This window comes from Elephantulus edwardii, unplaced genomic scaffold, assembly GCF_000299155.1.
Source record: "Elephantulus edwardii isolate Elephantulus edwardi_28Jun2011 unplaced genomic scaffold, EleEdw1.0 scaffold00117, whole genome shotgun sequence".
NCBI classification, from domain to species: Eukaryota; Metazoa; Chordata; class Mammalia; order Macroscelidea; family Macroscelididae; genus Elephantulus; species Elephantulus edwardii.
Genome location: NW_006399867.1, coordinates 4,532,556 through 4,549,856, shown reverse-complemented (window position 1 = coordinate 4,549,856; position 17,301 = coordinate 4,532,556). Strand labels below are relative to the sequence as shown.

Here is a 17,301-nt window from a genome sequence, read left to right as displayed (position 1 = left end):
TCCTTGGATCCTTGTATATGCTCTACAATAATGGTCTCAAACAGTATTTGTCTTTATGAGAGTGAGTTATTTCACTTAGTATAATACTCTCCATTCCCTCCATGTTAGGTAGTAATTTACAAAATCATTACTCCTGCATGCTGTGTCGTATTGCATCGTTTGAATGTACCATAATCTCTCAATCCATTCTATTACATTTAGTCATTTGGGCTGTTCCCATGTTTGTGCCATAGTGAATAATGCTGCTATGAACCGTTCTCATTTTCTCAGGGTCTAATTCCAAGCAGTAGAATAGCTGGGTGATAGGGAATTTCTATGTTCGACTTCTTGAGGAGATGCCAAATTGCCTTGCAGAGTGATTTTACCATTTACAATCTTGCCACGTCCTCTCCAACATTTATTACTTGATGCCGTGCTAAACTTTGCCACTGCTACTAGGGTAAGAAGGTATCTCATTGTGGTTAGATTTGCATCTCTCTTATTGCCAGTGATTTGGAGCATTTCTTCATGTGTCTGTTGACCATCTGAATGTCCTCATCTGTGAAGTCTTTTCATGTCTTTTGCCCATCTTGTAATTGGATTATCAGTCTTTTTCTTCTGGAGGCCCTGTAGGATTCTGTAGATTTTTATTACTAGCCCCTTGTCTGAGATGGTATTGCCAAATGTTTGTTGAAAAGCAGTGTATATGAACTTTGTATGTAAACTAGAATAAAATTATTACCTAATTTAAGAAGGAGTGAAGAGCATTATGCTGAGTGAACTAACTCAGTCCCACAAGGTCAAATACTGTATAAAACCAGTATTGTTGAATGAATATGAGGATTGAAGGTCAGGGGGACAGTGGAAACAGAGGGGTGAGGAGGTGCAGGGGAGGGAATTAATCATGGGGTCATACAATTTGATGAGGGGGTAAGGGAAATGTGAGGGAAGGATCTGGTGTGAAAAACAATGTATTTGAATTTTGTAAATAAACCAGTTTGTTGTTTTGTTTTGTTTTTTAAAAAAATAATTTTTACATTTAGAGAATCTGCTATCAAAGACCTCTCAGAAGTCCTAAAGAGAAAAGATGTCAGTCTTTGATCTTCTTTAATAAGTGACTTAAATCTTCTTCACTTTCTGCAAATAAGGTTGTATCTTCTAGAATTCCCATCCTTCTCAAGGATATCTATACTTTTTTATAATCCACATAGTCAAAAGCTTTCCTGTATAATCAATAAAACTCAAGTAAATATCTCTGCTTTCAGGCAAGAACTGTTTGACATCAACAATGGTATCCCTTGTTCCATGGCTTTTTCTGAATCCATCTTGAATTCTGAACTCATTTTGAGTGCCTAGAGCAATTATTGTTGTTTTTAACTCATAGCGACTCTATGTGCAGCAGCCCTAGACCCTACTCTATCCTGTGCCAATCTTCCTGTCTCTGACACACCTATCCCCTTTACTGCAGTGACTGAATCAATCCATCTCATTGAGGGTCTTCCTCTTTGGCGCTTTCCCTCCAAAAAGCCTAGAGCAGTGGGCTCTAGAATATCAGGGACGATATGATGGCACAGAATAAGACAGTGTTCAGATCTGTTGTTCATAGGCTTGCTATGAGTTACAGTCAACTCAATGGCACATAACAACAACAACATTGGATGTTGCTTTTATGATTGTTGACTTTGAATTCAAGCCAAATTAAATCTTTGACATCTTCAATCTTTTGTTCATTTATCTTCATGTGATTATTGACCCAGTTGTGAAAATTTTTGTTTTCTTTATGTTGAGATGTAATCCATACCTGAGCTATTTGATACTGAGCTTTTTATTTTCCTCTCCTTTTTTCCATTCAGGTTTCAGGCTTTGTTTACTGATATAGAAGAGAGACAAAAAGAGCTCGGCATTGCCAGTTTTGGTGCCTCTGTTACTACTATTGAAGAAGTCTTTCTTAGGTGAGTAATGATGCTTGTGGAAAAGAAAAATCCTGGAAGGTAAGGAAACATTTCTTCTCCTTTGTAAGCCCACCAAACTTTCAGATTTCACACATTTCAAAATTTCTGCCAACCCAAAGATACACAGTTCAAGTCCACCAGCAGTTCCATGGATGAAGATTGGCAGTCTCCTCCCCTGCGATTACTGCCTCTAGAAACCTACTGTAGTATCGGTTATGAGTTGGTTCTGACTCTGCAGTGCACAAGAACAATAGTTACAATATAAACAACAAGGGGGGAAAAATCATTGCTCTTATTGTTTAAAAAAAGACTGGAGGTTTTCACTTATCCAAAGTTGGAATTAGATGTTAGTCTTTGATTTGAGTGAGTTCAACTTAATGAAACACTCATTTCCCTGCTCTTGTTTTTCTCACTTCAACTTCAGACTTCTGGAAGTTCTCTAGTGTTTTGAAACCACTACTTCTATCATAATTACCATGTTGTCTCCATACAATGCTGCTTAGAGTCATTGATGAAGTCAAGTAGCCCTCTCAGGTGAAGTCTGTCACGCACTTTCTCCAAACACAATGTACTGAGATAATGATGACATGGAATGCTTTGTGCACTCTTGTTTGTTCATTTATCTTTCACACAGGGTCTGTAATATGGCAGATTCTCAGGCTGCTCAAACTTTTCAGACTCCATTGTATGAGAACATAACCTCAAACAAGAACCAGAATGTGAATACCTCCACACATCTTGACACAGCCAATTCTCCCACCTTTATGGATAGCTCTACTGTTATATTTAATACTGGGGTAAGCATCTTAAAAAAAGATGTCTAGTTAATTAGGAGTTATGTTTTATATTAATATTTGAAGTGAAAAGAATATAGAGTTCTAAGTGATAGTAGGCACCATCATGTGTGAAACGTCTGTCCCATGTCTAATTAATTCTGTAACATAGAAGCGTTGAGTTATAGATAAAGCCGCCAGCTACTACAGCTATTACTTTCAACCACTGTTTTTCTTTAGCATTGTTTTTCTGTTTTAGAATTTATTTTTTATGTTGATGAAAAAAACCAAGTTATTAGTTTGTGGAAGCTTGCAAATGGTTTTTGATAATCAAGAATGACCAGTATTTTAAATGCTTCCGTGTTTGTGTTGGGGATTGTTAGTAACTAAGGGAGCATTTTCAAATAATCATCATCTTTGCAATAAGTCTCTGAGTTTCCAAACATTTCTTTCATTCACCTTCTAAGCATATATTCCTCTTACAAATCCTCAAGTATTCTTGAGTATAGAGGGCCTGAAATGCAGGATACATGTTATACAGGACCCTGTGGAAATGTCAGCAGTTCAAACCCACCAGCCATTCTGCTGGAGAAAGACAGTCAGTCTGCTGACTTGGAAACCCAAGACTTGACATCAGTGGGTGAATTTCTATGAAAGCTGAAAATCATGATTTTTTTTTCCCCCTCAGCATTTATGGCTTGTGAAATTTTGCATTTTAATAATACCTTGAAAACACACACGATAAATTTTTCTTATAATGTATGATTAAGATCATTTTCTCATGTATATACATTTCTGGTTTTCCCTATTCATACATTTACAAAAATTGTAGATCAAAGATTTGGCCATGTGCCATAGAAAGAGTCTGGATCCCTGAATCAGTATATTCTTCTGTTTAAAGTTATCAGGCTTGGAAAAGTAGTCATTGAGTTGGAACCAACTCTTAATTGAGTTGACGTTTCAGAGACTGTAAATCACACAGGAGCAAGATGTCACTCAGATGTCAGCCTAGAAACTAAGGTGTACCTGATCCAGGTACTGTGCATCAGAGAACTGAACAGTGACTAAGGATGACAGAAGAACAATCGATGCCTTTGAGTTGTGGTGCTGGAGAAGAGTATTAATCATAATACCATGGACTGCCAAGACTACTACCAGATCTGTCCCAGAGAGGGTGAAACAAAGCTATTCCTTGGAAGCAAGGATTTTGAGACTCTGTGACTCTGTGTCTCTTACTTTGGGTGTGTACCATGAGGGACCAGTCTTTGGAGAAAGATATCATACTTGGAAAGATAAAAGGACAGCTCAGGAGAGGAAGGCCCTAGTTGAAATGGATTGACACAATACTGATATAATAAAGGGAGATGTGACAGAGACAGTGAGATTGGCTCAGGATAGAGCAGGATTCTGAGCTATAAGCATAGGGTGGCTATGAGTCGTAGACAACTCAATGACACTTAACAATAACAGATCACATAAGAATAAGTTGCCCTTCTTTCTCCTTCAGAGCAACTGGTAGATTTGAACTTCAGGCCTTTGACTTGACAACACAACTCCATACGTCAAGACCACCAGTGTGCCCTTGTAGAAGTTGAGGGACAGTGAAAGAGAGGAAGATGTTCAATGAGATGGATTGACACGGTGACTGCAGTGACAGGCTTGAATATAGTGGAGATTGTGAAGATGGTACAGGACACGGCAAGCGGCAAGACTGTGGCCTCCTGTTTATGGGGTTACCATGAGTTGTAGTTGACTCAGTGGCACTTAACAATGCCATCTCTAGAAAAGCTTTCATAGCTTTTATAGAACTCTCTAGTCTGCTTCTTCTACAGAGCGAAGCATATAGAAAAATTCTTTCTCTTTCAGAGAACATTTCTTAGAGTAAGGACATTTTTTCTGAATTGTGGTCAAATAACTGAAATATGGCATTTAAACTGTAATGCCATATTTATATATGTGTGTGTTTAGTACAAAAATTTATTTGAATTTTTCCCTTGTTAATGCAGTTGTTAGAATCAAGTCCAACTACCCTATAAACAGCAAATCTGTACCCTGTTCTATCCTGTGTCATCCTCAATCTTCTCTGACACACTTAAGTCCTTTGCTGCCGTCACTGGGTCAATTTATCTCGTTGAGGAGTCTTCCTTACTTTCACTAACTCTCCACCTTTCCAAGTAGGAGAGGCCTCACCTAACAACATGATCTATGTATGTGAGACAAAGGCTTTGTCATCTTTGTGTCATCCAAGGAGCTCTCTGCTTGCACTTTCCTCAAAACATATCTGTTTGTTCTTTTGGTAGTAGTCTTCTTCAACACCACAACTCAAAGGAGTTCTCTGGCTGTACCTTCTCCAAAATATGCTTTGTTCTTTTGGCAGTCCATGGGATATTCAGTACTCTTCTCCAACGCCACAACTCAAAAGCATCAAATTTTTTTCTGTTGTTTTTCTGTCATCCTTTTTCATTTCCCTTAGAGAGAGAGAAAAAAAAAAACAAAAAAAACAAGCAAAACAAACCACAAGAGAAATGGATGTGATTTTACTCTTCTACCCAGTAGGGAGCTCTGCTGACAAGAAACTGTATAGCAATCCTGAAGGCACACAGTTCAAGGCCACCAGATGCTCTGTGGGAGAAAGATGGACAATCTCCTCCTGTGTGATTAACTGCCTCTGAAAACCCGCCAGAGGCTCAGCTGTGGGTTGGCTCTGACCTGGCAGTACACAACAACAATGAAGGAAATAATCTTGTTGAAATTTACATGTTTTACATAAAAATATGTAAACAATCTTCTAGGTGGTATAGCACTGGTCTGTGCGTTGCTGTACAGAGGTAACTCGTGGTTGCTGTGATGCTGAAGACTGTGACAGTGATTCGTGGTAATGGGCACCCATGGTGGACAGTGTTGGATGGAGCTTCCCACTAAATCAAGCCTGGAAGCAGGAGCGGCATCCACTTCCAAAATGGCTTGCCTCCAGAAACTCTATGTACGAACAGTGCTCAGGCTGTTCGTTCATAGGGTCGCTATGAGACGTCTACGACTCGACGGCATTAAGCAACAACAACACATAAAAATAAAAAACCTTGACCATTTTGTTTAATATCTTACAGCAGAGGTCTGCAAACCTTTTGAAAAGAGATAGGTGATAAAGAAGTATTTTATACAGTTTCTGGACCATATACTCTATTGTAGTCTGCAAACACCCAGGGACATTACAGACCTACGTCTGTAAATAGACAGACCTGTATACCAGTAAAACTGTGTTTACAAAGTGGCCATAGTTTGTAGTCCCCTGCCTAATGCGAACAAAAGACCATTTACACTGTCATCCTGTTGGTTAATTATCTTTAGATTATAGACCAGACATTTTTGTTTATGTAAGTTTTGTGGATTGCCCTTGATAACATTTCAAAGTACACCTCTTCTTGCGTTTCAACCAGACTGACCCATTAAGGTCTGTGACTATTGTAATACTGTTTCTCTCTTCTCTCACCAGTGGTCCCACTATTGCCAGCAGTTCCGAGCCATGTTCATCAAGAGGGCCATGTTCAGCTGGCGCAACTGGAAGCTAATGTTGCTTCAGATAATGGGATGTCTCGGTATCATAACCTTTCTCTTAAAGGTTGAGAACGCTTCACAGCACTACAATGAAATTGCCAGGAAAATGGATCCGGAGGAATATGGGTCAACTGTTGTGCCTTTATCTGTTTCTGGGAATTCTAATTTGGTTATGACTCTCTTACTACACCTTGAGAATGTACTGAGGACTAAAAAGCAAATTCCTCGGAGAGTTCAAGGTAGGGCTCATCAAAGAAAAGAAAAAAAACTTCTCTCAACTGGAGACCCGTTTGTGTCACCTGCAGAGAAGGATCTTAATGTTGACCCTTACCTATCTGCTCTTTTCTTTTTCTTCTGCTGGTTATCAATCTAGGAGAGGTAGCCAAATGGAAGGCAAGAAAGCTGTACTTCACTTTGCAGACTGATCAGACCTTCAGTATGAGTTTTGATGACTTAAGGAGCTAGCGCTTAGAATGAATTTCTTGTTTAAGGTCGTAATAACAGCCTATGTTTGCTGAATGTGTGCTTTGGTAAAATCCTTTCTAGACTAGCTTCAAAAGTATGTCATATAATCTCCATAATTACCATATTTAGTACATATTTTTGTTACTTCCTTTTAAAAAATGTTTTCTATTGGTTTGTTTACAAGGTTCACATACATTGTGTTTTAAACAATTTTTTATTCACATTGCATTTCATACAATCATTCCCATACATTATGTTTCATAAAATGAATTTTCATTGGACTATGCCCATCAGGTCCTCACCAGATCTTTCCCATTTTTTTTAACCTCTCCCTCCACCCTCCCAAATTTTGCATCCCTGTGATTTCACTCCTACCCATCCTCATCCTCATCCCTTTGCTCCCTCTTTGTGTCTCATGTTTTACTAGTTATTTTTATAATAATGGTCTTATGCAGTATTTGTCCTTATAAGACTGAGTTAGTTCAGCATAAAGCTCTCCAGTTTCTCCTAAGTTATGTAGTATTTTTTGAAATTGTTGCTCTTGAATGTGATATAGTATTCAATTGTGTGAACTACAATTTCCCAATCCATTCACGTGGTCAGTTTTTGGGCTGTTTCCATTGTTACTTTCTTTTAAATGAGGAGGAAATCTAGTAAGTTGCACAGAATCATATACCTGACTACTGTGGAATGTTGGAGAGGAAGGGAAGTCCTCTGGCCAGAACGGGTCGCCTGAGCACCAGACAGGTGCAAGCCTCCCAACAGCCTTTAATACGGGGTAGAGAAAACTCCCCTATTTTGGCCGCATAGGCTCGAGAAACTTGCCACCTGGGAAGACGGCTGCCTCATTTTTTGGGCCAGGGGCGATCTGCGATCCGCACAAGGCTGAGGTTCTCCTGACCAATCCACATGTCCCATGTCTGTAAGCCCGCCCTATACTGTCTTCTTGTGTGTGTAAGTGCCATGCTTATACTAATAAAGTTGAGCTGGATTGACTCTCTGATCCTCTCCTGGATTGGCATCTCCATTTTGCTTACTCTCATCAGGGTGTCGCTGTTAAGTTGCTGGTGGACTGACAGCAAAATTTGATAAGTATAGAAACCCTTAGGTGGTGCAATTTTGGTTGACAGTTCAAATTCATGTAGATGTAGCTGAGAGGAAAGCCCTGGAGATTTACCACTAAAAATTCAAGCAATGAAAACCCTCTGCAGCATGGCTCTACTCTGACACACATGGGTCACCATGAATTGGAATCGACTCCATGACAGAAGGCTGAAGAAAATACAGAAACTTGAATTTACCCTTAACTGGCTAGAGTGTGCAAACTTAACCACCTGCTGCCACATCATCTCTCTAAGCAAAACTTTGATAGTTTGTTACCTTCCTGTTATAATAATTTCCTATTCCCTTTGACTGCCATATCGTGAACAGTGTTTCTTTGCCAACAGTATTGATAAACATCTTTTCTCTGTCCTCCAACATCTGTTGTAAGAGAAGAAAAGACATTTGCAAATCCCAAGTACTCCATAGCATCATTATCTTGGTTCTATAGTGCAAGGACTGCAACCTTCATTATGTATTGAAGCTCAACATCAAGAAAACAAAGACTCTTACCACTGAGCCGATTGGCAGCATTATGACGGATGATGAAGAGATTGAGACTGTTGACAGCTTCAGTTTACTTGGCTCTACAAGCAACACTTCTGTACTGGCAGCCATGAAATTCAAAGATGAATTACACTGGGAAAGTCGGCTATCAGAGACCTCTCCAAAGTACTAAAGAGCAATGGTGTCAGTCAGGAGACTAAGGTGCACCTGATATTTGCCATGGTCTTTGCAATTACTTGCTATGCATCAGAGATCTGAACATTGACTAGGGATGATAGAAGGAGAATTGATGCCTTTGATCTTTGGTGCTGAAGAAGAGCATTCAATATACTATGGACTGCTAGGAGAACAAACAAGCTAATCCTGGAGAGGGTGAAGCCAGATTTCTCCTTGGATGCAAGGATTCTGAAGCTCTGCCTGACATACTTTGGACATGTTGCATGGCAAGATCAGTCCTTGGAGAGGGATGTCATGCTTGGGAGGGAGGAGGGACAGCACAGGAGAGGAAGACCCTTGATGAGATGGATTGATTCAGTCACTGGGGTAGTGAGGATAGGAGTGTCAGAGACAACTGTTGTACATAGGGTCGCTATGAGTCACAAGTGACTCGACAACACATAACAACAACAACAACAATATAGCCTACAAATAGTAGGTGGATGGGCTGGTAAAAATTAATTGTTCATTCTCTCCTCCTTGCTAGGATAATAGATAAATATTTGTTAACCAAAGACAAATAGTAAAGAGAGTGGGAAAATGAAGTATCCTAATTAATAAAATGATTCTTTTTTAAAAAAAAAAATATAGCCGCCAACTGCTTCCATTTAAAAATTTGAAATCCTAGACGGAATCTATTTTTTTGATAAATCAAGAGCAAGACTGAAAACACAGTTGTTGTTGTTGTTGTTGTTGTTAGGTGTCATTGATTCAAGTACAGTTCATAGCTACCCTATGAACAAAAGTTCTGCACCCTGTTCTTTCCTGTGCCATCCTCACACTTCCTGACACACAAGAGACATATTTATATTATTTATTTTTTTCAATCAAGGTTGCACAGTCCATAGGGAGTTGCCACTGGTAACCCAAAGGCTGAGTCTCTCTGATCGCTAGAATCTACCAGCAGCTTCATGGGAGAGAGATGAGGAGTCTCCCTCTACCTGTGTGATTTACAGCCTCATGGAGTGTTGACATGAGTCAGTTCTAACTCAACAGCTGGGACTTGTTTTCAATCAAGGGTTATCTTTCTATTTATTAGCAAAAACAAACAAACAAAAAACCCACCAACCAAAAACCAACCTAGTCATGGATTCTCAGTACAGGAAGAAAGTACAGTCTTTCATTATTAAGTATAATGCTAGCTCAGGGACTTTAAAGATCCTTTGAAGGTTTTATCATGAGTAGATGTTGAGTTTGGTCAAATGCTCTTTTTTCCTTCAAAAATTGTTATGATGTTGTGTTTTGTTTTGTTTTACATTATTCCTGTTCATAGTCCATTGACATCATGCTTGGGAGGGTGGAGGGCAAGCGCAGGAGGGGAAAACCCTCTGGGAGATGGATTGATTCGCGGTGACTGGGGCAATCGGGTGAGTGTGTCGGAGACAATGAGATTGGCACAGGACAGAGCAGAGTTTAGAGCTGTTGAGTTTAGAGCAAGCGACTCGACGGCACATAACAACAACAACAACAACAACATGTTAGTGTGGCCATGTGGAATATTGAGTTGTTATCTTTGATTTAAACCTCTTGTTTAGTGTCAACAATTATATTTTGGAGGAATAGTCTTCTAAGTCATATTCTCTCAAGTTGCTGTACTGAGGTCATCTGGATTTGCTGTGATGCTGAATTTTGTACCATTGGGGAATCATATACCATTATGGTTCCCCATAGAGGACAGTGTTGGGTAGAGCTTCCAGTTTTAAGACAAGTTTGGAAGCAGGAGTGGCATCTACCTCCTAAACCTCGTGCCTCTGGAAACTCTGTAAACTTGGAGAAATGATGATACAGAAAGACTTCAGGCCTTTTTGTTCATAGGGTCACTATGAGTCATGCTCAACTCGATGGCAATCAACAATAACAACAACAACATACTGGTATTTAGAGAGCTTTGGGGGCCAAGTGGTAAAAAACTGTGCTGAAATCTCAAAGGTGGCAAGCAGTTCAAATCCACCAATTACACCATGGGAAAAGATGAGCAGTCTCTTCTTGTGCAATTTATTGACTCTGAAAACCTACTGAAGGGTCAGTTCTGACATGATTACACACAACAGTAACAACAACATACTAATAGTTAAGAGGGTTTTGTAGCTATGCTAATGAAACATCTGTTTTGGAGTGGACTTTCTGTTGGTGGTTGTTTGGCTTTGACTTTTCCTGGTTTTGCTACCAAGCCATCTTCATCAAAAGAACTTGAAAGTATTGCTTCCCCTTCTGCTTCCTGGGCCATATGGTGTAGAATTAATGTTTTGTGGGTTTTTAAAAAACATTTGGTAGAATTGTTCAGTGACACCATCTGGCTTTAGATATTCCCTGTTGCAGACCGAGGGTAAAATATTTTTATAATTATTAATAATGAGACAGCCAGAAATGAGACAGCGTAAAATGAAAGAGCATAAAACAGGGGGCCAGCAGTTCTCCACTGAAGCACCTCAAGCCATGCCTCTCTGGGTATTTATTGATAACCAGGGGAGACAAATAATAAGATGAATTCCTTGTAAATGAGGCCGAATTTTCCCTCTATTGTCAATCTAATGCTTTAGCTCAGGAAATATTTCACACTTCTTCTGTGGGGGTGGTGGGGGGGGCTAGCTGTCTCTTGTCTGCAGGGGGAAAAGAGCTCTTTTTTGTGATCTGTCCCAAGAGAAATCCTAACTTATAAATTTGTAATTCCTTCAATTCCTGAACAAGGGTTTCCATATAACATTTGGTGTGAAGTTTGGCTTCCCATAGTTCCTCTTGTGGAAAATTTATAATTATGGGTTAAATGTCCTTAAAAGTTTTTCTTATACAAACAAGTTATTTAATACTGATTGAATTGTTGCCATTTGTCTATTTTGAGCCAATACTTCATTGCACCTAAGTTGTCAAATTTATGTGTATAGTGTTGTTTGTAGTATTATCTTCATATCCTTCTGATGTTCTTATTATTTTCCATCATTTTTCCTATGTGTACCTTTGCTTGGGTATTTCCTTATCACCCGTCTTTCAGGTCATTGATTTGCTCTCAATTTGTGCACAACTGGTGTTAATTATATTTTGAGTTCTTAAATATAACGTATTTTTTCTTTTTTGTTTTTATTTAATATTTTACTCCATCTTTACTCATGTACAGCATGATTTATATAATCATGCATATATATTGTGTTTATATAATTAATTACTGTTGATCTATGCCTTTTCAAGTCTCCATTGAATCATTCCTATTCATTCACCTGACCACCTATCCAGCCACTAACCTCTGCTAGCCTACTGATGGCCTCCCTTCTCCCTCTTCTACACCCTTCTCCTGCTGAATGGTTACACATATCTTGCTCCTATTTTCACAATAGGGATCTTATGCTGTATTTGTCCTTTTGTGACTGAGTTGCTTCACTCTGTGTGATACTCTCTGGACTCTCCCATGTTATGTAGTATGGGAAGCCAAATTTCATACCAAATGTTATATGAAAAAAACATATGCTTGTTCAGGAATTGAAGGAATTTCAAATTTACAAGTTAGGATTTCTCTTGTGACAGATGACAGAAAATGAGCTGTTTCCTACAGACAAGAGGTAGGTAGCTAGGGCACCCCTACAGAGAGAGTGTTAATACGTGTGAAATACTTCCTGAGCTAAAGCATTAGGTTGACAATAGAAAAAAATTAGTCTTCATTTACAAGGGAATTCTTTTTATGATCTACTTCCCCTGATTATCAATAAATACACAAAGAGAGGCATGGCTTGAGGCCCTTCAGTTGATGAAGCTACTGGTCCCCTGTCTTCACTCTCTCAGTTTTATCACAGTCCTGGTTGTCTGTCTCATTATTAATAATTATAAAAATACTTCACCCTCCGTCTGCAATAATACAGTATTTTACGAAGACTTTGTTGTTCTTTATTGCTACATAGTATTCCATTGTGTGAATATACATACCAGTTTCCCTAAGCCATTCAATTGTTGATGGGTGTTTTGGTTGTTTGTACATTCCTGTTACTGTGAATAACACTGTGATGAACATAGGTGTATGTATCTCTGTTTGTTTCTCAGCTCTGATTTCCTTGGGGTGTTTTCCTAGTAGTAAAGTAGTTAGGTCATATGGAATTTCTATATTCACCTTTCTAAGAAAGCATCAAACTGCCTTCCATACAGGTTACATAATTTTACAATCTCACCAGCAATTTATGAGAGTACCAATCTCTCCTCAGCGTCATCAATATTTATCTTTTGGTAGCTGTTTTGTTTGTGGCCAAAGCTTAAAAAGAAAATTAAGTTTCCATTTTACAGTTTTTGTACAGTTTGTACAGTGACACTTGCATACCTTACCAGGCTGCTAACTGAGAGGTCGGCAGTTCAAATTCACCAGCAGTTCCTAGTGAGAACAGTGGTCAGTATCCTCTCCTATAAAGATTTAGAGCCCCAGAAACCTGAGAGAGGGTAGCAGTTGGTAAGGAAGTTACATTTTTCACCTGTCAACCTTTTGAGGAATTCATAAAAAGACTCCCCACAAAAAAAAAAAAAAGGCCTGGACAAATGGTTTCACAGCTGAATTCTACCAAATATTCAGAGAAGATTTATCATCAATTCTACCTAAATTACTTGAGACCTTGGAATAAAGTAAAAAAAAAACCATAAAACTCATAAGAGACAAACTTGAGACCAAGCTTAAAAGCCCTAGTCTATGGTACAAAGGGACTGCCAAATATAACCAGAAATGCACAATCTGAAGAGGATAAAATTGATGAATGGGACCTTCTAAAGAGTAAATCTTTGTGCTCATCAAAACCTTTTTCCGACAGGGTGAAAAGAAAACCTACTGACTGGGAACAAACATTTGGTAATACTATCTCAGACTAGGGTCTCATAATGAAAGTTTGCAGAATACTCCTGGGCCCCCACAAGAAAAAGACCGATAATACAATTACAAAATGGGCAAAAGACATGGAAATAAAGACTTCACAGAGGAGGACATTTGGATGGTCAGCAGACACAAGAAGAAATGCTAAAAATCACTGGCAATAAGAGAGATACAAATCAGCTCTTTCTCTACAGTGAGGCGGCCGAGTGGATGCAAAGATGCAGATCTTTGTGAAGACCCTGACTGGCAAGACCATCACTCTTGAGGTCGATCCCAGTGACACCATCGAGAATGTCAAAGCCAAAATCCAAGACAAGGAGGGCATCCCTCCTGACCAGCAGCGTCTGATATTTGCGGCAAACAGCTGGAGGATTGCCGTACAGACTACAACATCCAGAAGGAGTCCACCCTGCATCTGATGCTGCGTCTGCGTGGTGACATTATTGGGCCTTCCCTGCACCAGCTCGCCCAGAAATACAACTGCGACAAGATGATCTGCCGCAAGTGTTATGCTTGCCTGCATCCCCGTGCTGTCAATTGCCGCAAGAAGAAGTGTGGGTACACCAACAACCTGCACCCCAAGAAGAAGGTCAAATAAGAGCCCCCTCTTCACTGGCTCCCTTGCCTCTTGCAGGTGGCCTTCTTCTGAGCCCCATGACTCTGGGCCCTCAATAAAGTCTCTTTCATTGAACTGAAGCAAAAAAAAAAAAGAGAGAGAGAGAGAGATACAAATCGAACCACAGTGAGATACCATCTTACTCCAGTAGCAGTGGCAAAGTTTAGCAAGGCAGCAAGTCATAAATGCTGGAGAGCATGTGGTAAAATGGGAACTCTTATGCATTGTTGGTAGGATTGTAAAATAGTACTACCACTCTGGTAAGCAGTTTGGTGTTTCCACAAAAAGCTGAACATAGAAAGTCCATATGATCAGCTATTCTACTGCTTGGAATATACCCTGAGAAAATGAGAACAGAGGTACACATGGAGACTTGCACACTAATGTTCATAGCAGCATTATTCACCATAGCAAGAACATAGAAACAGCCCAAATGTCCAACTACAATGGAATAGATTGAGAAATTATGATACATTCACACAGTGGAATACTAAGCAGGACACAGGGACAATGATTTTGTAAATTACTACCTAACATGGGAGGGACTGGAGTAAACTAATCCAGCCTCATAAAGACAAACACAGTATAAGACCATTATTGTAGAATGAGTATGAGGCTCCAAGGAGGGAGAGAGCTTAATCATATAGCGTCACACAATTTGATGGGTGATGGGCAGGGTGGCAAAGGAAAGGGGAAAGATCCGATGTGAAGAACAATGTATATGAACTTTGTAAGTAAAAAGTACAAAAAAAACCCCAAACCACCTTTTCATTAAAATTGTTTTCTAATTGTTTCATTTTTAGTACTCTCATTTCCTTGCCCTATCATCTTCTAAGTTTTGCTTTAGAATAATTGTCGATCTTTGGTCTCTTGCAGACAGAAGTGTTGTTTTCTAATTATGATTTGAGTCCTTCATCGAAGTGAAGATGATGAAACTTATATACACCTTGGTGCATTATTAGGAGAGATCAATCTCTGGAATGGGACATCATGCTAGAGACAGTAGAGGCTAAGGGAGGAAGAGAAAGACCCTCAATGAGATGGACTGACGTAGGGGTTGCAACCATGAGATATAAAGCACAGCGGTAATTGTGAGGTTTGTTCAGGACCAAGTAATAATCCTTCTGTTGTCCATCGAGTTGCTATGAGTTCAAAAGAACTCAGTGTAGTATGTCCTTTCCGCATATCCTGAACAGGCTCTCCCTTGCTGCTTAGTCAGGAGTAAGAAGCCAGTTCTTTCCCACAATAGTACTTGTTGATTTCTTCTTCTTGCTCTGAATAATTGGTGGGTCTTGTAGCTCTTCAGTGTCCCCTAGACCCTTGCTATACCCTTGCCTCGGTCAAGATTCAGTAGCACTAATGCATCCTGACTTGACATTCTTGTGCCTCTTGTCAAGTCTGTGGCTTGTTAATCCCATAACCAATGGGCAGTACCTTGAAAGGGCAAAAGGTCCTATTCAAAGTGTCAGCTCTAGTGAAAAACTTTCTGTTTCCAGGATATCCATCCTCTTTCTAGGATATTCCCAGCAAAGTCCAAGTCCAAGGCCCAAAGAATGTGCTTTAATCCTGCCTCTTCATTCTGTGTGTAAGTAGGTCCTATCCTCTTTCTGCTCATTTCTCTCCTTTTGTCTCTTGTAAGACTAAAGGTGATGCAAACCATAATCCAGGGAAACTCCTCCACTTTAGCTAAGGACTCTGCCATAAATGATGTGTTGCATCCCACTCAATCCCTTAAAAACTGAGTCACTGCTGATCATATCACATCCTGTGGGACTAGTATTTCATTACATATCTAGCATATTACATCATTACATAACTGTCAAATTACTGAGATTTATGGCCCAGCCAAGTTGATACCTACTTTGATATTCATAATTCAATCCATGACATCAATCATAGCTTTCATTGGAAGTATCTATAAATGGGCTTGAAACAGGAAATTTGAGTTAAAAGAGGATACACCAAGTTGCTTGTGTTTGCTTTCTCTGTTATGTTGTAGAGTATGGTGTGAGAGATCTTGGTATTTAAAGATCAGATGGAAATGTGTGAAATAACCACTGTTAGAAAGTTAAAATTAATGGGGGGGGGAAGTGAAATTATTTGCTTCCTCTTCACTAACATTATTTGCTTCTTCTCAGCTGCTTCATGGGAGAAGGATGAACAATCTTTTCCCATGTGATTAATTGTCTCTGAAAACTTGTGGGAAGTTTGGCTATGGGTCAGCTCCAACTCTAGGGTACACAACAGCCACAATAACTTCTCTAACATATATTATAAAAATTCTATGTTGTCATGCATTGACCAATATTGTTTCTTTATCCTAGGTAATGTAGTGGATTACTTGATAACAGATAAAGACTGTAATCGTGCATGCATTGTTGCATTTTCCATTGAAGAAAAAAAAAAGGAAATTGTCTTAACTGCTCTTTTCAACAATGAGGCGTACCATTCACCATCTATAGCCCTGACAGTGTTAGACAACATTTTTGTCAAGGCACTTTCTGGCCCTGATGGCTCCATAACTGTCTTCAATAAACCCCAACCACCCTATGATGATGACGATCTCCCCAGCAAGTAGGTTATTCTTTTCATCAGAGATTTGCACTTTCAGTATCTCTTTATCCTGGCCAAGCTGATTACATTCATATGATGAACAACCATTGCTAGAACAATCCCATTTCCACTCCATTGATTTGCTAACATATCACTGTGTTGTTTGTTCCTTCTTCTACAGGGATTCAGCTGGAGGCATTGTGGCTTTAAATGTGCATTTTGGCATGGCTCTTTTGATTAGTGGCTTTTGCCTCCTGACAGTGATTGAGAGAGTCACCAAGACAAAGCATATCCAGCTGATGACAGGAACCTACATCTTTATATACTGGTTTTCTGCCCTATTGTGGGATTTCGTCATCTTCTTCATTGCCTGCTGCTTACTAATGGTGAGTGATAGATAAAGCTTTTTTTTGAAGGCTCATTTTTTTTGTTAGTTACCCTTACCCTATGGACCACTCTTATTCTCTAGTAGCATCACAAACTTGACTTTGACAATGAACTATCTGTACATATTAGAAAATATGTCAAAAGTCTTAGGGTAAAAGCATTCACCATTAGAATCACCCTTTTACTAGAAGGAAATAACTTTTCTTGCAGAATAAGAAAGACCTTTCATGGTATAACTTTCTATCTGTTTGCACATCAAAAATGCCCCGAAGTTCAAATTGCTCTGAAGGAATTGGCAAAAAACAAGGCTCCAGGAATTGACAGCGTACCAATTGACATATTTCAACAAACAGACACTGCCCT

General features: G+C 39.3%; 1 protein-coding gene across 1 annotated transcript in view; it reads left to right on the top strand.

Annotated features, from left to right (window-relative positions):
- The window catches only part of LOC102859189 (ATP-binding cassette sub-family A member 3-like), a 129,278-nt gene that overhangs the window by 69,445 nt on the left and 42,532 nt on the right, over positions 1-17,301 (top strand). The window contains exons 13-17 of the mRNA XM_006892701.1: positions 1,833-1,931; positions 2,566-2,728; positions 6,198-6,498; positions 16,323-16,572; positions 16,733-16,941. Coding sequence (XP_006892763.1) covers positions 1,833-1,931; positions 2,566-2,728; positions 6,198-6,498; positions 16,323-16,572; positions 16,733-16,941 — 1,022 coding nt within the window. The remainder of the gene's footprint in view (positions 1-1,832; positions 1,932-2,565; positions 2,729-6,197; positions 6,499-16,322; positions 16,573-16,732; positions 16,942-17,301) is intronic.